Here is a 22892-nt window from a genome sequence, read left to right on the forward strand (position 1 = left end):
ATGGGCTGGTGGCCCTTGGGCCCAGTGCCAACACCTTGGCAGGTGACTTATCATCCATAACATCCTCCAATGAAAAGTAAATTAAAGCCATTCTTTCTGTGATCCCTGACTTGGGAGTGAGGACAGCTTCCTCTTCTCCCGAGCCCTTGAACTTCAGCTGGAAAGATGAGCCGGCTGCTCCATCTCCTGTACTTTATCCCACTGCTGCCACAATGTGCTTGCTTGCTTCCGTCAGTATACCGCTTCCTCCAGTCTTGAACATACACTGCTCAAAAAATTAAAGGAAAACTTTGAAAACACATCAGATCTCAATGGGGAAAAAAATGACGCTGGATATTTATACTGGTATGGACTGGGTAATCTGTTAGGAATGAAAGGATGCCACATCGTTTGATGGAAATGAAATGTATCCACCTACAGGAGGCTGATTTTAAAGACAAATTATGCAGCAGGCTAGTCCATTTTGCTGAAATGTCATTGCTGCAACTTAAAATGATACTCGTAGTTTGTATGTCCCCTACGTGCTTGTATGCATGCCTGACAAGGTTGGGGCATACTCCCAATAAGACGACAAATGGTGTCCTGGGATATTTTCTCCCAGATCTGGACCAGGGCATCACTGAACTCCTAAACAGACTGAGGTGCAATCTAGCGGCATCGGATGGACCGAAACACAATGTCCTAGAGGTGTTCTATTGGATTTAGGTCAGTTGAGCGTAAAGGCCATCCAATGGTATCAATTCCTTCATCCTTCAGGAACTGGCTGCATACTCTCACCACATGAGGCCAGGCATTGTCGTGCACCAGGAGGAACTAAGGACCCACAGCACCAGCAAGGGGGTCTTACAAGGGGTCCAAGGATTTCATCCCAATACCTTATGGCAGTCAGGGTGCCATTGTCTAGCTTGTAGAGGTCTGTGCGTCCCTCCATGGATATGCCTCCCCAGACCATCACTGACCCAACACCTAATCGGTCATGCTGAACAATGTTACAGGCAGCATAACATTCTCCATGGCTTCTCCAGACCCTTTCACATCTGTCACATGTGCTCAGGGTGAACCTTCTCTCATCTGTGAAAAGCACCACAAGACACCAGTGGCAGACCTACCAAGTCTGGTGTTCAATGTCAAATGCCAATCGAACTCCACGGTGCCAGGCAATGAGCACAGGGCCCACTAAAGAACGTCAGGCACACAGACCCCTCTCATGAAGTCTGTTTCTGATTCTGATTGTTTAGTCAGAGACATTCACACCAGTGGCTTGCTGGGGGTCATTTTGTAGGGCTCTGGCAGTGCTCATCCTGTTCCTCCTTGCACAAAGGAGCAGATACCAGTCCTGCTGATGGGTTAAGGACCTTATACAGCTCTGTCCAGCCCCCTAGAGTAATTACATGTCTCCTGGAATCTTCCCCATGCTCTTGAGACTGTTCTGGGAGACACAGCAAACCTTCTGGCATTGGCACGTATTGAAGTGCCATCGTGGAGGAGTTGGACTGTCTGTGGAACCCCTATAGGGTCCAGGTATTGCCTTATGCTACCAGTAGTGATGCTGACCCTAGCCAAATGCAAAACTAGTGAAAAACAGTCAGAAAAGATGAGTAGGGAGAAAAAAATGTCAGTGGCCTCCACCTGTAAAGCTATTCCTGTTTTAGAGGTCATCTCATCATTGCCCATCTAGTGCACCTGTTGTTAGTTTCATTAAAACCAAAACAGCTGAAACTGATTAACAACCCCCTCTGCTACTTAACTGACCAGATCAATAACTAAGGAGTTGAATTAACTTTATGCTATACTCTGATTAAAAAGTGTTCCTTTAATTTTTTTGAGTAGTGTAGATATCAGATATTATAGTCGCCTATTGCAAGCAAGAACTAAGCAGATCTCGTTTTAGCTGCAAAATCTGGAACTCTTTATTGAATAAACTCACACAGAATATATACATCACCAGGTCAGGTGCCTGATTACATTATCATATGCACAATAGGCTAAATTTCCTATTAGTACCTGGAAAACACTCTAACTTTATACCTTATCTCTATTCCCTGGTTAACCACTTACCTCTGTTCAATTTGCTCAGAAACCGCGGGAAACACCACACACTTACAATGGAAGTCGGTATGATGTTCAAAGTTTATTTCTGCATACATTCATCCCCAAAAGTACCTCCCCCTCTGTGCTCATCTTACCAGAATCAAATTATAACCTATTGAAAACTATTGCTAAATATTGCTTACTTGCAGACATTGTTCAGTCTGGTACAGGAGATGCAGAGGCTGCAAAAATGGTATGGGAGATGCAGGGGCTGCGGACATGGTACATGAGATGTCAGAGTCTGTGCGGGCATGGTACAGGAAATACAGAGGCTGCTAATATGGTACAGGAGATGCAGGGGCTGCGGACATGGTACAGGGGATGTCAGAGCTGCAGGCATGGTACAGGAGATGCAGAGGCTGCGGGCATGGTACAGGAGATGTAGAGGCTGCGGGCATGGTACAGAAGATGCAGAGGCTGTGGACATGGTACAGGAGCCGCAGGGGCTGCGGGCATGGTACAAGAGATGTTAGAGGATCCGGGCATGGTTGGTACAGGGAATACAGAGGCTATGGGCATGGTACAGGAGATGCAGAGGCTGCGGACATGGTACAGGAGATGAAACGGCTGCAGACATGGTACATAGGGTTGCCACCTCATCCCTTTAAACCAGGACATGTATTAATTACACAGGCTCTGTGGCTGATTAAGGTGGTAATATATCTCACTTAGTGTCGCAGTTGATATGCCGGGCTGGCCACAGCCATTTTTTTATGGGTGCCACTGCCCTTCAAGCAGCCCAAGGGCAGGGGGACTATCAAGCCTACTGGGAAATTTCCTGGTATCTAGGTAGGCCAGTCCGGCCCTGCATGTGGCCTGATATGGTTCAGGAGGGGGGCTCTCCCCCTCACCCCCTCTTCTTTCCTGACCTGCCAGGCTGCTTGCTCTAATGAGGGTCTGCTATGGATTTGGCGGGGGACCCCACAACATTTAAAAAGAAAAAACATTTTGCATGGGGTTCCCCTTCTAGATCCATACCAGGCTCGAAGGGCCTGGTATTGATTTGGGAAGGGACCCCACGCCGTTTTTTAGGGGATTTTACATTTACATTGCATACACTTGATCTCATAGCACAAGTTGCATGGCACAAGTCATATCAGTTAAGATGATGATCCGTTTTGGATACGACTTCCGTTCAAATCAATAGACTGAAATCGGACCAAAGTAGCACAGGAACCATTTTTCAAAGTTGGACCAGTTAGGACGCTTCTCATGGGGAACCATTGATTATGCCATATCATGTGACTTGTGCTCTCGAAGTCGGAGCGCGTGTTGGACCAGTGTGTACCACCCTAAGCTGGAAGCTGATTGGTTTCTATGCACAGCTGCACCAGATTATTTTAGTAAATCAACCCCCACTTATGACTGACACCATGAGACCACATTATCAATATACATCTTATTAATGGCATTAATTAGACATTAATTAATGAGTTATGCTTGCATTTATACTATATATATATATATATATATATATATATATATATATAGATATATATATATATATATATATATATATCAAGTTGTGCTCAAAGGTTTGCATGCCCTGGCAGAAATGGTGAAATATTGGCATTGATAATGAAAATATGACTGATTATTCCAAAAAAGCTGTCTTTTATTTAAGGACTAGACATTAAGCCCGTTAAATTAACCGGCGCTAGAACATATGTGGTCAAACATTTGTAAAAACAGACTTGTTCCAGTAAGGCGTACTTTGCTACTAAAGTCAGTTTGCTTATAAATGTCCCTTTAATAGCGTGTCTATGTTCTGCGTTTTTTTTTTTTACAGTAATGCACTTACAGTGGTAGATTTCAATCAGGCAATGTCCCTTTAACAGTGTTTCTACAGTCGCAGATTTGCTTTGCTGAGTGTGACAGGTTTTTTCTTCTGTTTAAATGATCCTTTTCCTGACAGCAACAGCTTTTTTCCTTTAAAAATGAATCATGGCACTATTTGCTTTTTTCACCACAATAATTACAGTCAAAGGGTTTGCCAAGTATAAGTTTCCTCATGCAATTCCAAGTATAAGTTTCCTCATACAATGTCCTTTTAATATCTTTAAGTCTCTCCCTCATTAGCCTCCTTGTCCGACCTGTCACGCACTGTGCACTGCGTCCCTGTTGCTCTAGCAATCTAGCAATCCAATCTATTGTCCCCATCGGAGTGCCTCCTTACATCAGTGTCCCCATCGGAGTGCCTCCTTACATCAGTGTCCCCATCGGAGTGCCTCCTTACATCAGTGTCCCCACTGGAGAGTGCTCCCTTACATCAGTGTCCCCACTGGAGAGTGCTCCCTTACATCAGTGTCCCCATCGGAGTGCTCCCTTACATCAGTGTCCCCATCGGAGTGCTCCCTTACATCAGTGTCCCCATCGGAGTGCCTCCTTACATCAGTGTCCCCATCGGAGTGCTCCCTTACATCAGTTTCCCCATCGGAGTGCCTCCTTACATCAGTGTCCCCATCGGAGTGCCTCCTTACATCAGTGTCCCTTTATGTGTCCGGGTCAGAGTTCCCCTGTATGAGCCCCGGTTAAAGTGACCCTGGTCAGAGTCCCCCTTAATAATGCGGTCAGAGTCCCCCTTAATAATGCGGTCAGAGTCCCCCTTAATAATGCGGTCAGAGTCCCCTTTAATAATGTGGTCGGAGTCCCCCTTTAATAATGCCGTCAGAGTCCCCCTTAATAATGACGTCAGAGTCCCCCTTAATAATGCCGTCAGCTCCATACTGCCTCCCTGTAAGAACTCGATGAGGCGGCGGCAACTCCGTCCCACCTCAGGCCCGCCTCCTCTCAGTCAGCTGTTCGCTATGTCGAGAATGTCTTGTGCGCATGCGCACTGGGGACTCGCACAGCTGTTTCATGACGCACGGCCAGCGGAAGTGACGGGGGTATAGCAATCTGAGAGGTTATAGCATTCTGTCAGAACACCGACCGCCCGAAGTCTCTGCGCTCCAAGTCCCAATGGCTGTCCGTGGGGCACATGCGCAGTAGCGCAATCCCACGGACACAGGGATTGGATGCAGAGACACTTGCATATTATTATATAGGATAGTGATCAAATTAATCGATTTATTATCACATAGTTGTTTGGCTCTTTTTTATATCATATTGAAACATCATGGGCCGCTCGCAATGCTTTCAAGAAAAAGGCAGCCACTGGCTGAAAAAAACGGGATTATAACTAAACTGATATCTTCAACCATAATCCTGGTATACCACTTGCAAACTGCAACGTATTATACAGTATATACATATTGTGGTCGGCAAGTGGTTAAAACTGTTACATACTGTATATTATCTATTCTCCAAGGGGAGGCAAACTTTTGAGCACAACGGTATATACTGTACACTATATTACTAAAAGTTTTGGGACGCCTGCCTTTACACGCACATGAAGTTTAATGGCATCCCAGTCTTAGTTCATAAGGTTCAATATTGGGTTGGCCCACCCTTTGCAGCTATAACAGCTTCAACTCTTCTGGGAAGGCTGTCCACAAGGTTTAGGAGTGTGTCTATGGGAATGTTTCACCATTCTTCCAGAAGCGCATTTGTGAGCTCAGGCATGGAGAGAAAGCCTGGCTCGCAGTCTCCACTCTAATTCATTCCAAGGGTGTTCTATCAGGTTGCGGTCAGGAATCTGTGCAGGCCAGTCAAGTTCCTCCACCCAAAACTCACTCATCCATGTCTTTATGGACCTTGATTTTTGAACTGGCGTGCAGTCATGTTGGGAGAAATTTGGGAGCTTGAAATTGTCCAAAATGTCTTGGTATGCTGATGCCTTAAGAGTTCCCTTCACTGGAACTAAGGGACCAAGCCAACCCCTGAAAAACAACCCCATGCCATAATCCCCCCTCCACCAAATGATTTGGACCAGCGCACAAAGCAAAGTCAATAAAGACATGGATGAGTGAGTTTGGGGTGGAGGAACTTGACCTCAACCCAATAGAGCACCTTTGGGATGAATTAGAGTAGAGACTGCGAGCCAACATCCATGCCTGACCAAAACAGCATTTTACGAAGAAGGGGAACGCACGGGCCGTATGCTGTCGAGAATGGTGGGGACACGCAACATCCATGCCTGACCTCACAAATGCGCTTCTGGAAGAATGGTCAAACATTCCCATAGACACCCCCCTAAACCTTGTGGACCGCCTTCCCAGAAGAGTTGAAGCTGTTATACCTGCAAAGGGTGGGCCAACTAAATATTGAACCCTACGGACTAAGACTGGGATGCCATTAAAGTTCTTGTATTTGCATAAAGGCAGGCATCCCAATACTTTTGGTAATATAGTGTATATATAAATATATATATATTTTTTTTCATAACAGCAATAAGGAAATATCTGAAGTTGACCACACACATTGTGATCTGACCGTATAATCATTTTACAATCTATTTTCTATATACAACAAAACAATATGATTTGCTAGCCTAAACTATGCATTGAGGAGAGAGCATGTTCACATTATAACTTGTATGATCATCTTAACTCTATCTACAGTAATAAGACTGATTACTGCAAATTGCATTGGTTTGGGAAGGGGAGAAGTCTCCAATCTCCCCTTGATGTCAGCAGTCTACAGGGGAATTTGTCACTTCTCTCTCTTCCCCCTCGTATTTTTATACAACCAGATCCCACACCTATGACAGCATGGAGGGGTTCAGTGAAGGTGGTGGTGAAGGTGTGGAGGTGTTGGATTGGGACACTCAGCTCATAAAAGGAGATCTCCCCAGCCTCGTAATCCAGATCGATCCTGACTCCATTTTTGCAGGCATTATGGGATACCTGTATTGATTCGCTGTTATGCATTACTAGTCCGGTATCACACAAACACCAGGACTTGGCATTAAATCCAATCTGTGACTGCTCTCCTTTCCTATTTATACTGGGGTAACAAATCCCAACTCTCCAGTATGGGGACCCCCTGACATCTACATCCCAGTAATGTCGCCCCGAGGAGAATCTCTGACAGCTTAACACTTGAGGATAACCCTGAAATCTCTTTGGTGTTAGTGGGCGACTCTGGTCTACGCATGTCAAAGATGTAGTTTTTCTGCCATCTAATAAAAGTAGGTTATCATGAGCTGTATTCAAATCTAGTAATATGTCTACAGGTTTCGCTATATAGATTTCTCTATTTATCCCTGCTATTATATTGGATAAACCTGTGTGTAAGGTGTGGGATATCCCAGCCACATCCAGATCCCCTCCATCATTAGGTAGTTCATAATATCTCCTTCTGTTCTTGCCATCCTTGTCCTCAGCATCACAGAAGTCATCAGTGTCCTGTAGGACAGTCAATGGATCCGTCATGTTGCACAGCTCCTCAATGTGACGCATCTTCTGGGACAGCTCTTCCTTCTTTATCTCTAGCTGCTGGATCAGAAGAGAGATCTCCTCTGTCTGTCCAGAGATCTCCTTCAGGACTTTCTTCTCCAGGTCCTCCAGACGTCTCCTGAGATCTGTGAACAGGGCAGTGACTCTCTTTGTTTCATTAGCTGCTTTTTCTTCTACTTTCCTCTTGTGTTCCTGCAGACTCTGGTCTATTTTTTCCATCTCCTCTATCTTTGCCAGAAGTTCCTTCAGAACATTCCTCAGTTTCTCCTTCTTCTTCTCAGAGGCCTCATCAATAGTCTCCACTTGGTGTCCCCGATGTTCTCCATCCAGCCTGCAGGCCAGACAGATAGAGGCAAAGTCTTTAGTGCAGTAATACTCCAGAATCATCTTATGGATGGAGCATTTTCTGCTCTCCAGGGAAGTGGTGGGGTCACATAAGACGTGTTCTGGTGACTTGCTATGGATTTTCAGGTGGTGGTCACACAGAAAAGCTTCGCAATGAAGACAGGACTTCACAGCCAGTGCAGGAATATGAATACAGAAAGTACATGAGATCCCGTTCCCCTGCTGGTGTGGCTGAGAAGACAAAAAGGTTTCCACGATATTACAAAGTTTTCGGTTCCTCTTCGGTACGGGACGTTTTCTGAACTGTTTTCTGCATTCTGGACAGGAAAAAACTCCAGACCTCTCCTGCATATCCAGCAAGCTATCAATACAGACCCGGCAAAAGTTGTGTCCGCATTTTAGCATTACGGCATCGGAGTACATGTTTAGACAGATGGAACAGTCCAGCTCAGCTATTAGTTTAGAAGCCATTGCTCACAGTGGAAAAGAAGTTACAGCGCAATGGTCTGGAACCAGAAGTAGCATAACCAGTTCTGTGCATTGACACAAAGGAGGGCGGGGCTGTGACTGGAATTTGTAATTTATACAAAAGATTAACTGTCTGCAGCGAAGTTGGTGGTGTGTGCGGTACAAGGATATCACACAATGAGTGTGTGCATCAAAGCTGTCAGGAATTTCTCACTGTTTGATTACCGTTAACCACTTTACCACCGGAGGATTTTGCTGTCCAGCGTCCAGGCCACTTTTTGCTATTCGGCACTGTGCGACTTTAACTGACAATTGCGCGGTCATGCAACGCCGTACCCAAACGAAATTTACGTCCTTTTTTTCCCACAAACAGAGCTTTCTTTTGGTGGTATTTGATCACCTGTGCGATTTTCATTTTTTGCGATATTAATAAAAAAAGCGACAATTTTGAAAAAATAGCAATATTTTTCTACTTTGACAGTTAAAAAATATCCAATATATTAATTTTTTGTCATATATTTAGGCCAAAATGGATTTAGCTACATGTCTTTGACAAAAAAATTCTCAATGAACGTATTTTTAACCGCTTTAAGACCGGAAGATTTTACCCCATTCCTGACCAGGCCATATTTTGTGATTCGGCACTGCGTGAATTTAACGGACAATTGCGCGGTCGTGCGACATTGTACCCAAACTAAATTTATGCTCTTTTTTTCCCCACAAATAGAGCTTTCTTTTGGTGGTATTTGATCACCTGTGCGATTTTTACTTTTTGCGCTATAAACAAAAAAAGAGCGATAATTTTGAAAAAATAACAATATTTTTCACATTTTTTATATGAAATTCCCCCCCAAAAAAAGTAAAAATCTAAATTTTTTAACATTTTAGGCCAATTTGTTTTCTGCTACATATTTTTGGTAAAAAAAATTGCAATAAGCGTATTTTGATTGGTTTGCGCAAAAGTTATCGCAGCTACTAACTACGGGAAATTTATGTCATTTTTATTGTTTTTTTTAAACGAGTAATGGCGGCGATCTGCGGTTTTTTTTTTGGTGCACTGCGAAATTGCAACGGACAGATCGGACCCTTGACTGACATTTTTGACACTTTTGAGGGTACCAGTGACATTACTACAGTAATCAGTGCTATAAATATGCACTGTTACTGTAAAAATGACACTGGCAGGGAAGGGGTTAACTTTTATCGGTGATCAAGGGGTTAATGTATGCTTGGTGCTTACTAACGTGTGTGGGGGGAGGGGACTGTGTGACACAGGGACAGATCGCATGTTCAGCTATGCTGAATCCTGTAATCTGTCCCTGCCTGTCACTTAGGAGATCCGCCCGCTTTGTTTACACAAGCGGGCGGATCTCCACACTCGATCCCCGACGATCAGGGAAGAGCGGCGGTGATCACCGCCGCTCCTCCTCTGGCCCAACTCCCGCTGTGACTGAAAATAGCGGGAGCGAGCCTCCGGCGGCGCACGTTAGCCACCCACAAGGGGAGGAGTCCAGCGACGTAGGTCTACGTCGCTGGACGATATCGAGCCACTTTGCCGCAGTACGGTCAACGTGAGCGGTCGGCAAGTGGTTAAATACATTTCACCACAGCTGAAGGGTGACATAAGTGTAGCGCACCCCTGAAGGAGCCGCAGATGATAAGCTGGTCCTTTCCCCCAAATTTTAGTGCAAGCACAGCCAGGCATATTTCCTTTTCCTCAATGGCTCAATAACAATCTAGAGAGCGTCTTTAACCTTTTATACTGTAGCACTGTCCCCGTCGGACTTGCTGTGTGATGACTCGTTGGGCTTCCTCTGATTACCAACACACAGTCACTTAGGGACAGTTCACACATCCATCCTTATTCCCAATGGCTCATTACTCAATAAACAGTCCAGGGGTGTTGGTTTTTGATATTTATTGTGGAACTTGGAAGGGAGAAGGAAATAGTGGGATACTCCAACTCAAACTATTTACAGTAGATGATGACAACTCTCACTTGGCCTTACCAGGTTACTTGTGGAAGCAGTCACATTGCTTTAACCATACTGCCACTTGTATGGAAAGGGTTAAGTCTTCTTGCTTTCTCCAGCAACAGACTTGATGAACTACATTATCTTCAGGACACATCCCCTTTACTGACACCTACTCACTGACTCTTCTAGCATAAGGGATGTCCCCCCCCCCCCTTAGGTCAGGCCCCATGACACAGATCTGTATGCAGACTCAGATCCTTTCCAGCGTCTCCCTTCCAGTCAGCTCTGCAGGTCCTCCAGGTTCAGTCTCTCTCTAATTCTTAGGCCCTCAGGTTGACCACCTGAGGCTGCATGGCAACTTCTACAGAGGAGAGGCAGCTGCCCCCTCCCTCCGGGACCCTGTTCTCCAGCTGAAAGACCCCAAGCACATGTGTCCTTGGTATTTATACTGTCACCCAACATGCACAGAGGCACTTTCCTCTGCCAATGACCAGGGCTGTACTAAATGCCTGTGCACTCATTTGTCAGGTTTCCTCCCACTGTTCAATATGCCTCCCTATTGGACCAGTGTGAAACACTTCAGACAGAATGAGCTGCGTCTGTGCTCCATGAGCAGACCTCACTAGCAGATCCTGCTCTATGGTAGGGAGAGAAAAATATAGATTTACCTGGCAATCCCTCTGGTAAGCAGAAAGGATCCAAAACTATACTCTCTCTCTAGCACCTACCTAGGAGGGTGCTACAATACCACTTGCTGACCGGGCCTTTTTCTGGACTTTTTATTTTCAAGTTAAAATCAGTATTTTTTGCTAGAAAATGACTTAGAACCCCCAAACATTATATATATATATTTTTTTTATTTTTTTCATTAACAGAGACCCTAGAGAATAAAATGGCGATCATTGCAATATTTTATGTCACGCAGTATTTGCACAGCAGTTTAACTTTTTTGGAAAAAATACACTTTAATAAATCTTAAAAAATAACAATTATTTTGTATAATGTGAAAGTTGATGTTATGCCGAGTAAATAGATACCCAACATGTCATGCTTTAAAATTGTGCACGCTCCTGGAATGGCGACAAATTACAGTACTTAAAAATCTCCACAGGAGATGCTTTAAATTTTTTTACCTGTTTAGAGTTACACAGAAGGTCCAGCGCCAGAATTATTGCTGTCGCTGTCTCACTGCGATCGCGGTGCTACCTCACATGTGTGGTTTGAACACCGTTTACATATGGGTGCGCACAGGGATTTTTATCTCGGAAAATAGCTGCAGGAACTCGACCACGACCCCCCCAAACCTCCTCCTTCCGACACATACACCCTCCAAACTGCATCAAATAGTGGGTATGGTCAAATTTAAATAACAGTGGGGGGGGTCTTAAAGGGGCATTAAATACCAGGAGTGCATTATGTACAGAGTGCAGAGGTTGGTGGGGTTACACACAGAGTGCATAGTTCTGGGGTGCTCTATGTGCAGAGTTCCGGAGTGCGCTAAACACAGAGCGCATAGTTCTGGGGTGCTCTATGTGCAGAGTTCCGGAGTGCGCTAAACACAGAGTGCATAGTTCTGGGGTGCTCTATGTGCAGAGTTCCGGAGTGCGCTAAACACAGAGTGCATAGTACTGGGGTGCTTTATGCGCAGAGTTCCGGAGTGCTTTAAACACAGAGTGCATAGTACTGGGGTGCTCTATGCGCAGAGTTCCAGAGTGCGCTAAACACAGAGTGCATAGTACTGGGGTGCTCTATGCGCAGAGTTCCAGAGTGCGCTAAACACAGAGTGAATAGTACTGGGGTGCTCTATGCGCAGAGTTCCAGAGTGCGCTAAACACAGAGTGAATAGTACTGGGGTGCTCTATGTGCAGAGTTCCGGAGTGCGCTAAACACAGAGTGAATAGTACTGGGGTGCTCTATGTGCAGAGTTCCGGAGTGCGCTAAACACAGAGTGCATAGTTCTGGGGTGCTCTTTGTGCAGAGTTCCGGAGTGCGCTAAACACAGAGTGCATAGTTCTGGGGTGCTCTATGTGCAGAGTTCCGGAGTGCGCTAAACACAGAGTGCATAGTACTGGGGTGCTCTATGTGCAGAGTTCCGGAGTGCGCTAAACACAGAGTGCATAGTTCTGGGGTGCTCTATGTGCAGAGTTCCGGAGTGCGCTAAACACAGAGTGCATAGTACTGGGGTGCTTTATGCGCAGAGTTCCGGAGTGCTTTAAACACAGAGTGCATAGTACTGGGGTGCTCTATGCGCAGAGTTCCAGAGTGCGCTAAACACAGAGTGAATAGTACTGGGGTGCTCTATGTGCAGAGTTCCGGAGTGCGCTAAACACAGAGTGAATAGTACTGGGGTGCTCTATGTGCAGAGTTCCGGAGTGCGCTAAACACAGAGTGCATAGTTCTGGGGTGCTCTTTGTGCAGAGTTCTGGAGTGCGCTAAACACAGAGTGCATAGTTCTGGGGTGCTCTATGTGCAGAGTTCCGGAGTGCGCTAAACACAGAGTGCATAGTACTGGGGTGCTTTATGCGCAGAGTTCCGGAGTGCTTTAAACACAGAGTGCATAGTACTGGGGTGCTCTATGCGCAGAGTTCCAGAGTGCGCTAAACACAGAGTGAATAGTACTGGGGTGCTCTATGTGCAGAGTTCCGGAGTGCGCTAAACACAGAGTGAATAGTACTGGGGTGCTCTATGTGCAGAGTTCCGGAGTGCGCTAAACACAGAGTGCATAGTTCTGGGGTGCTCTTTGTGCAGAGTTCTGGAGTGCGCTAAACACAGAGTGCATAGTTCTGGGGTGCTCTATGTGCAGAGTTCCGGAGTGCGCTAAACACAGAGTGCATAGTACTGGGGTGCTTTATGCGCAGAGTTCCGGAGTGCGCTAAACACAGAGTGCATAGTACTGGGGTGCTCTATGCGCAGAGTTCCAGAGTGCGCTAAACACAGAGTGAATAGTACTGGGGTGCTCTATGTGCAGAGTTCCGGAGTGCGCTAAACACAGAGTGCATAGTTCTGAGGTGCTCTATGTGCAGAGTTCCGGAGTGCGCTAAACACAGAGTGCATAGTACTGGGGTGCTTTATGCGCAGAGTTCCGGAGTGCGCTAAACACAGAGTGCATAGTACTGGGGTGCTCTATGCGCAGAGTTCCAGAGTGCGCTAAACACAGAGTGCATAGTACTGGGGTGCTCTATGAGCAGAGTTCCAGAGTGCGCTAAACACAGAGTGAATAGTACCGGGGTGCTCTATGCGCAGAGTTCCAGAGTGCGCTAAACACAGAGTGAATAGTACTGGGGTGCTCTATGTGCAGAGTTCCGGAGTGCGCTAAACACAGAGTGCATAGTTCTGGGGTGCTCTATGTGCAGAGTTCCGGAGTGCGCTAAACACAGAGTGCATAGTTCTGTGGTGCTTTATGCGCAGAGTTCCGGAGTGCGCTAAACACAGAGTGCATAGTACTGGGGTGCTCTATGCGCAGAGTTCCAGAGTGCGCTAAACACAGAGTGAATAGTACTGGGGTGCTCTATGTGCAGAGTTCCGGAGTGCGCTAAACACAGAGTGCATAGTTCTGGGGTGCTCTATGTGCAGAGTTCCGGAGTGCGCTAAACACAGAGTGCATAGTACTTGGGTGCTTTATGCGCAGAGTTCCGGAGTGCGCTAAACACAGAGTGCATAGTACTGGGGTGCTCTATGCGCAGAGTTCCAGAGTGCGCTAAACACAGAGTGCATAGTACTGGGGTGCTCTATGAGCAGAGTTCCAGAGTGCGCTAAACACAGAGTGCATAGTTCTGGGGTGCTCTATGTGCAGAGTTCCGGAGTGCGCTAAACACAGAGTGCATAGTACTGGGGTGCTTTATGCGCAGAGTTCCGGAGTGTGCTAAACACAGAGTGCATAGTACTGGGGTGCTCTATGCGCAGAGTTCCAGAGTGCGCTAAACACAGAGTGAATAGTACTGGGGTGCTCTATGTGCAGAGTTCCGGAGTGCGCTAAACACAGAGTGCATAGTTCTGGGGTGCTCTATGTGCAGAGTTCCGGAGTGCGCTAAACACAGAGTGCATAGTTCTGTGGTGCTTTATGCGCAGAGTTCCGGAGTGCGCTAAACACAGAGTGCATAGTACTGGGGTGCTCTATGCGCAGAGTTCCAGAGTGCGCTAAACACAGAGTGAATAGTACTGGGGTGCTTTATGTGCAGAGTTCCGGAGTGCGCTAAACACAGAGTGCATAGTTCTGGGGTGCTCTATGTGCAGAGTTCCGGAGTGCGCTAAACACAGAGTGCATAGTACTGGGGTGCTTTATGCGCAGAATTCCGGAGTGCGCTAAACACAGAGTGCATAGTACTGGGGTGCTCTATGCGCAGAGTTCCAGAGTGCGCTAAACACAGAGTGCATAGTACTGGGGTGCTCTATGAGCAGAGTTCCAGAGTGCGCTAAACACAGAGTGCATAGTTCTGGGCTGCTCTATGTGCACAGTTCCGGAGTGCGCTAAACACAGAGTGCATAGTACTGGGGTGCTTTATGCGCAGAGTTCCGGAGTGTGCTAAACACAGAGTGCATAGTACTGGGGTGCTCTATGTGCAGAGTTCCGGAGTGCGCTAAACACAGAGTGCATAGTTCTGGGGTGCTCTTTGTGCAGAGTTCTGGAGTGCGCTAAACACAGAGTGCATAGTTCTGGGGTGCTCTTTGTGCAGAGTTCTGGAGTGCGCTAAACACGGAGTGCACAGTTCAGGGGCACGTTACACATAGAGTGCCTTCTTCCACAGCTGCTTACCTCTGCATCCCCCATCCACATCTCACTTTCACCCCTCTTCTTCTCTAGTACCTCTCTGCACACTGTGGGTGGCTACGCCAGTGGCTTCACTAGGGTGGGGCCAGAGGGGGCCACGGCCCCACCAAAATTACAGCGTGCCCCCCCAAAAATGTGGCTATTTCTATGTATTAAACACTTGCAAGTTACGACCGAGTCCGGAGTCTAACCTCTCGGTGGGTATGGTGGTCTCATAGGGGGCACAAGGAGGTAGGCAGACTCATGGTGTAGTATGCATAAACTTGTTTAATTCAAAAATAGTAGTAACTTACATGTCAGTTTAGAAAAATCGGCTTTGAAACCAGGAAGTGCTGCATTCGCCGGTATGCGTTCCAATGGCGAGAAGTGACGTTGGCGTAGTGCGTGACCCACTACGCCCATGTAGTGGGACGGTTTTGTATACATCTAAGTAGGATCTGCATAAGGAACGGCTTGTGGGAAGACTGGACACCATTCCAAAGACCACTTACCTGAGCTAGACCTCAAGGGGCCGTCTGGTAAGTGGGTGCACAACTCGATTACAGATCCCCCCCAGTGTTTGATCCTGCATGTGGTCGATCCCTTGCACTGAGCACGTTGCACTTTTGGAATTATTTAACTACAATTGCACTAGCACTTTGCATTGTATTATTATTTTTTCTGTCACAATTTTGTACAGCACAGACAATTCAATACTTGGCACTTTGAAGAACCAGTTGGGGGTTCGCTTTTCATATGAACTTTTTAAAATTTATTTCCCAATATAATTCTTTTTAGAAATTCATATGATATGTATATTTATTATGTGTTTTTAATGGTGTAAATTCAGACACTTTCACATCTTTGAGCGCTGTCTCCCAGCCACAGAGAAAGCAGAGCACAGCAGGCAGGAGACCACACAAGGAGCAGGCCGCCGTCCATTTTAACCACTTAAGCCCCGGAGGATTTGGCTGCTAAACGACCAGGGGGTATTTTGCGATTCGGCACTGCGTGACTTTAACGGACAATTGCGCGGTCGTGCGACGCTGTACGTAAACGAATTTGACGTCCTTTTTTTCCCCACAAACAGAGCTTTCTTTTGGTGGTATTTGATCACCTGTGCGCTTTTTACTTTTTGCGCTATAAACAAAAAAAGAGCGTAAATTTTGCAAAAATAACAATATTTTTCACATTTTTTTATATGAAATTCCCCAAAAAAAAAAATGTAAAAATCAAAATTTTTTAACATTTTCGGCCAATTTGTTTTATCCTACCTATGTTTGGTAAAAAAAATCGCAAAAAGCGTATTTTGATTGGTTTGCGCAAAAGTTATCGCGTTTACTAACAAAGGGAAAGATTTTTGTTGTTTTTTTTTTAACGCGTAATGGCGGCGATCTGTGATTTTTTTTGCGGTACTGTGACATTGCGGCGGACAGATCGGACCCTTGACTGACATTTTTGACACTTTTGGGGTTACCAGTGACATTTCTACAGTAATCAGTGCACTGTTACTGTAAAAATACACTGACAGTGAAGGGGTTAACTTTTTTTAAAGGGCGGGGCTATGTGTGTCCCTAGGGGCGTGCTTTCTACTGTGATTGGCTGTGGCTTGAGGTGTAAGGACACTGATCAACGGTTCTACATAGTAGATCCGTCTGATCAGTGTTTTTACACTGAGGAGAATGACAGGTGGCTTGTTTACACAAGCCGCCTGACTTTCTCCCTCTCCCCCGACGATCGGCGAGTGACCGACAGACATCGGGTCCGCCAGTCACACGCGCGGGGGGGGGGGGTCCGTGACCGCACGGGAGCGCGCCTCTGCGGGCGCGCGCTCGCTCCCCAGACCCTCCCAGGCTAGTGACGTTAATTAACGTCACTCTGCCTGGCCGGGGCTGACCGCCGCAGTAAATCTACTTGTGGCGGTCGGCAAGAGGTTAAAGGGCACAGACAGGTCAGGCCAGTCAGACTCACAGACCACCAGACACAGGAGTCAGGACACAAGGAGCAGGCCCGGGGCATCTATTTTAGAGTGAGGTCAGCCAGGTCACTGTCCAGTCTGTGCACCGCACCAGCCCAGCAGAGGCACCGTGACCGCACAAATAGCTGCCAACTGTCCTGTTTTTGACGGGACAGTCCCAGTAAATAGGACCTTGTCCTGTCTAATTTACTCTGACTTGTCCCAGCCAGTGGGGGATGCTGGAGGGTCTGTCTGACCTTTTTATTTTCTAATGTCTCCCTGCCCCCCAGCTGCCATGATATTCAGGCTCAGGATGGCCGGGGGGCGCACTGTGTTTGGGCGAACATGGCGGGGGCTGGCCTCTGTGCCTGTCCAGTAGCGCGGGTGGCGCATGCGTAGGTGGTGGTTTGGAGCCAGACCCTGCCCTTGCAGTATCAGACCGTCACCAGCACGCATTCAGCAACAGCCTTTTCAGCCGCCTGCTGTTCAGCAGCTCCAGACCCGACCAAGATTCTTCTTCCTAACAGTGAGTGTGTGCCGGCAGATAATTAACCACTTTACCGCTGAGTACTGGAATAGTACTGCGGCAAAGTGCCTCGTTCCCGTCTGACGACGTAGACCTACGTCGCCAGACTCCTCCCCTGTAGGCGGCTCCCGCTGTTTTCATTCACAGCGGGAGTCGGGCCAGGGGAGGAGCAGCGGCGATCGCCGCTGCTCTGCCCTGATCGTCGGGGATCGAGTCTGGAGATCCGCCCGCTGTGTGTAAACACAAGCGGGCGGATCTCCTCAGTGACAGGGAGTGACAGATCGGACTGTTCAGCATAGCTGGACATCCGATCTGTCCCTGTCTCACAAAGTCACCTCCCCCCCCCACACGTCAGTAAGCACCAGGCATACATTAACCCCTCCCTCTCCAATAAAATTAACCCCTTCCCTGCCAGTGTCATTTTTACAGTAACAGTGCATATTTATAGCACTGATTACTGCAGTAATGTCACTGGTACCCCCAAAAGTGTCAAAAATGTCAGTCAAGGGTCCGATCTGTCCGCCGCAATGTCGCAGTCCCGCAAAAAAAAATCGCAGATCGCCGCCATTACACGTTAAATAAAAAAACACCAAAAATGACAGAAATCTTTCCCTTAGTTAGTAAACGCAATAACTTTTGCGCAAACCAATCAAAATACGCTTATTGTGATTTTTTTTACCAAACATAGGTAGCAGAAATCAAATTGGCCAAAAATTTTAAAAAAATTAGATTTTTACATTTTTTTTGGGAGGATGTTAAAAATACAGTATTGTTATTTTTTCAAAATTTACGCTCTTTTTCTGTTTATAGTGCAAAAAGTAAAAATCGCACAGGTGATCAAATACCACCAAAAGAAAGCTCTGTTTGTGGGAAAAAAAAGACGTAAATTTCGTTTGGGTACAGCGTCGCACGACCGCGCAATTGTCAGTTAAATTTGCACAGCGCCGAATCGCAAAAAGTGGCCCAGACGTAAGACAGCAAAATCCTCCAGTGGTAAAGTGGTTAAATTACATTTACAGTGATGCCAAAAGGGGGTACAAGGAGAGAGCAGAATGCTGTTTATAAGAGTGGGGAACAAAAGACAGATTATACTGGAGAGGTCACAGGGGCAGTGGCGCCTGCGGGTGAGTTGAGCAGTGAGTCCACTGCAGTGGTCGTTTACAAATGACAATCTCATATGATTTTACAGCTGGACATATCAAACTTACTGACATGTATTATATATATATACAACTGTAAAATGATGTCAGGAATATTTCATAATTATGCATTTGATGCCCATTGTTTCTTGACAGTGGGCAGAGCCAAAGCACAGGACGACACGAGGAGCAGCAGGCCTGGGGCATCTATGGCAGAGGTCACGGCGCCTGCGGGTGAGTTGAGCAGTGAGTCCACTGCAGTGCTCGTTTACAAATGACAATCTCATATGATTTTACACCTTGGCACTTGAGGCCGGACTTGCATCCCAAATAGATATGGATCTTGTGGTTAGCAGGTTTTCAGAAATCCATAAAAATTAATGTTGAACACTAATTTAGTGTGAATGACTACATTTAAGTTCAATTATTATTATTATTTTTTTTTTTTTTTTTGGTGTGGTTCACTGTAAAAAGAAAACCCTGCATATTTGTTGTGACATTGCACTTTATTTTTTGTGTACTTGTTTCCTTATTTATGTAGCACTGCCCCTTGAGGACTTGCGTGATATTACTCTCTCGGGTCCCCCTGGGTTACCCTTAGCCATACTGGCATTCACAATTTAACACTTTACTTCTTGGTTCAGTCAGTGATCCTTCCAGGCAGGGATTTGTAGTTGTTTTTGGTGTTTATATCGGAGAAGGAAATAGTGGGATACTCCAAATTAACTATTCACAAGATAAAGGACTTTTAACCACTTAAGCCCTGGAAGATTTTACCCCCATTCCGACCAGGGGGTATTTTGCAATTCAGCACTGCGTGACTTTAACAGGCAATTGCGCGGTCGTGCGACGCTGTACCTAAACAAATTTGGCGTCCTTTTTTTCCCACAAACAGAGATTTCTTTTGGTGGTATTTGATCACCTGTGCGATTTTTTGATCACGCGCTATAAACAAAAAAAGAGCGTCAATTTTGCAAAAATAGCAATATTTTTCACATTTTTTTATATGAAATTCCCCCCAAAAAAAATGTAAAAATCAAAATTTTTTAACATCTTCAGCCAATTTGTTTTATGCTACCTATGTTTGGTAAAAAAAATCACAAAAAGCGTATTTTGATTGGTTTGCGCAAAAGTTATCGCGTTTACTAACAAAGGGAAAGATTTTTGTCATTTTTGTTGTTTTTTTTTTTAACGCGTAATGGCGGCGATCTGCGATTTTTTTTTTGCGGGACTGCGACATTGCGGCGGACAGATCGGACCCTTGACTGACATTTTTGACACTTTTGGGGTTACCAGTGACATTTCTACAGTAATCAGTGCTATACATATGCACTGTTACTGTAAAGGCCCTTACACACGTACCGATCGTCGTCATACAAACGTCGGCGAACGAAAGATGTGCCGATTGTACGCTTGTTAGTATGGTGCCTCCGACAGCTGTCTGTGCACATTCTGCGGACAAGAGTCTTTCTTGCAAACATAAAAATTTTTGTTGGTCGACACCAGAACGGACGATTGTTCGCCAGTCAGTACAGAAATCAGCCGACAGACCGCAGATTTGCAAGACTGGGCATGCTCAGAAAAGAAAAAACACAGGGAAAGTTAACCATTACATGACATCACTTCTGCAGTCAGCTGAAGTCGGCGGACAAAATTCTTGTGCTGTCTTTGCACTTTTCAACAGACATCGACATCCCGGGGAGAAAAGACGAACGTTTGTATGACGACGATCGGTACGTGTGTACGGGGCTTAAAAATACACTGGTAGTGAAGGGGTTAACTTTATTTGGGAGGGAGGGGCTATGTGTGTCCCTAGGGGCGTGCTTTCTACTGTGATTGGCTGTGGCTTCAGCTGTAAGGACACTGATCAACGGATCTACATAGTAGATCCGTGTGATCAGTGTTTTACAGCGAGGAGAATGACAGGTCGCTTGTTTACACAAGCTGCCTGACATTCTCCCTCTCCCCCACCGATTGCCGAGTGACCGGCAGACATCGGGTCCACCGGTCACATGCGCGGGGGGGTCCGTGACCACGCGGGAGCGGGAGCGCGCCTCCGTGGGCGCGCACTCGCTCCCTAGACCCTAACAAGCAAGCGACGTAGACCTACGTCAGTTTGCCTGTGAGGGGCTGACCGCCGCCATAGATAGTCGTGCGGCGGTCGGCAAGTGGTTAATTCTCGATACAGCCAGGCGGTTGATTCATCCTGTCACTTAGGTGAATTTGGAGTTAAGTCTCTATCCAGATGACTTGATTAAATTATCTTCTGGACACTTTCCTAGCATCCTCTTTCTCGACCACTGACACCCATCCTCTGACTATCCTACTCTGGGGTGGCCCTCCTCAGGTCAGGTCCCAATGACACGATCCCCTGTACTCACAATACTGTTTTTCTAGGGTCTCCAGTGTCTCCACCCCCTCAGTCAGCTTTCCTGGACCTCTGGGTTCAGCTCTGTTCTCTGGCCCTCAGGACGACCTCCTGGTGCCATCTGCCACTGCTACAGAGGAGGAGGCAGCCGCCACCCTCCCTCCGAGACTCTGCTCACCAGCCAAAGACCCCGCAGCACATGTGCTCCTGGATTTTATACAGTATCCCAGAATACACCAAGACCACCAGTCCCTGCCAATCACCAGGAATGTATCAAAGCCTATGTACCCATTGGTCAGGTTTCCTCCCACTATGCACTGTCCAACATGCCTCCCTATTGGACCAGTGTGAAACACTCTCTAGACCCAATGAATCACACACTGAGCACTGCAGCCCTAACTCACAGATCCTGCTCTCTGGTAGGCAGAAGGCAATATAGATTTGCCTGCTGCTCCTCTGATAGGCAGACAGAGGCAAAAACTATCCTCACTCACTAGCACCTATCTAGGAGGGTGCCACATTTATTTTTAGTTTTATACTATAATGTCTGTTTATCTGGTAATATTTGAAAGTTAGATATTTATAGTTAAAGGGACACTATTTCTGACCCTATAGTGCTGGCATTTATTATATTATTGCCTATGCTTTGTGAGACAAATGGGTATGGCACTCCATTTTGCAATATTTACCATTATGTGGTTTATTGAGTTTTTTTTTGTAGGGGATTTTAAATTATTACGTACATTTCATCTATAGACTTAAATTTGCATTATGACGGGAAGGGCAAACCCTTCTTGATAGTTTCTCATGGAAGCATAGCTAAATAAGGCCTTCTTACAGGACAAGCTAGCTCATTAGAGTTGCCCCTTCATCTATCTATCTATCTATCTATCTATCTATCTATCTATCTATCTATCTATCTATCTATCTGTCTATCTATCTATCTATCTATCTATCTATCTATCTATCTATCTATCTATCTATCTATCTATCTATCTATCTATCTATCTATCTATCTATCTATCTATCTATCTATCTATCTATCTATCTATCTATCTATCTATCTATCTATCTATCATAGTTGGCCCCCTACTTTTGTCCCTGGCCCCCATGTGCCCCCCCCTAAAAATGAAAGCTGGAGACGCCACTGGGCTACGCCTCTCTCATATGCATGGAGATCATCCAGTGGGGGTGTCGGCATCCACACTGCACACCGGGTACCTGCATCTCCCTTGTCCCCATCCTGCACTCAGGGGGAGCCGCTCAGGAGATCAGATCTATGGAAGCCATTGGGAGACAAGCTGTAACTTGTAAACACAGAAGCCAGACCCCTGGGTTTACAAGTGATAGTCATGAGCAGTGAGCAGAGTGCCTGAGCCAAAGGTGGTGGAACTGAGTTCCACCAAGTTCCAGCTGAGAAAAAGCCCTGGGTGCACAATTTACGTATGCGTTCACTTCTGCGTGCGAGCACAGAGGGATGGGGCACTTTACATTTTCTTTTACTTTTTATTTTTTTATTTTTGAATCTAAACATCCCTTGTAAAAGTAATAAGGTCCTCTTAATTGAGGGATCTGGAGTGAAAAAGACCCCAGAGCTATTATTTATCTTTAAAAGCAAAAGAAAGGGGCGTGGCCAGTATGTAACAGAGGCACGACGTGCTTTCCCAGAGCTCCGTGAGAATCTGGGTCTGTAATACTGTTAACAGGGTGCTGTGCACCCCGATACTTGCCTCCAGTTGCTCCCGTTTTCTCCTGACACCGCAGGACTCCTTTTCATGGTGACCAAGTCTAGGGCGAGGCCTCAGCCCGACCTGTGGCCTCAACGCTTGACCCGCAGCCAGAAAACAGGCTCCGCCACCATCTTGCCAAAGCCAGTAGCTTCTCCTCGCTCTCCTGCAGAAGCCAGGAGGATGTATTCTCCAGCAGCTGCACAGAG

The 22892-nt window shown here is 46.2% G+C and overlaps 1 protein-coding gene and 1 long non-coding RNA gene across 2 annotated transcripts in view; one reads left to right on the forward strand and one right to left on the reverse strand.

Moving 5' to 3' along the window:
* LOC309547181 overlaps nt 1-22892 on the forward strand; it is a 683824-nt gene that overhangs the window by 401266 nt on the left and 259666 nt on the right. The window lies entirely within an intron of this gene.
* LOC309547171 (E3 ubiquitin-protein ligase TRIM39-like) lies at nt 6536-8246 on the reverse strand (the record flags this gene model as incomplete). The annotated part of the gene is made up of 1 exon (XM_082246959.1): nt 6536-8246. One exon carries the CDS (start codon nt 8244-8246, stop codon nt 6606-6608), a length of 1641 nt encoding a protein of 546 aa, XP_082103085.1. The 3' UTR covers nt 6536-6605.

Source organism: Pelophylax lessonae (assembly GCF_965119305.1).
Source record: "Pelophylax lessonae genome assembly, chromosome: 2".
NCBI lineage: Eukaryota > Metazoa > Chordata > Amphibia > Anura > Ranidae > Pelophylax > Pelophylax lessonae.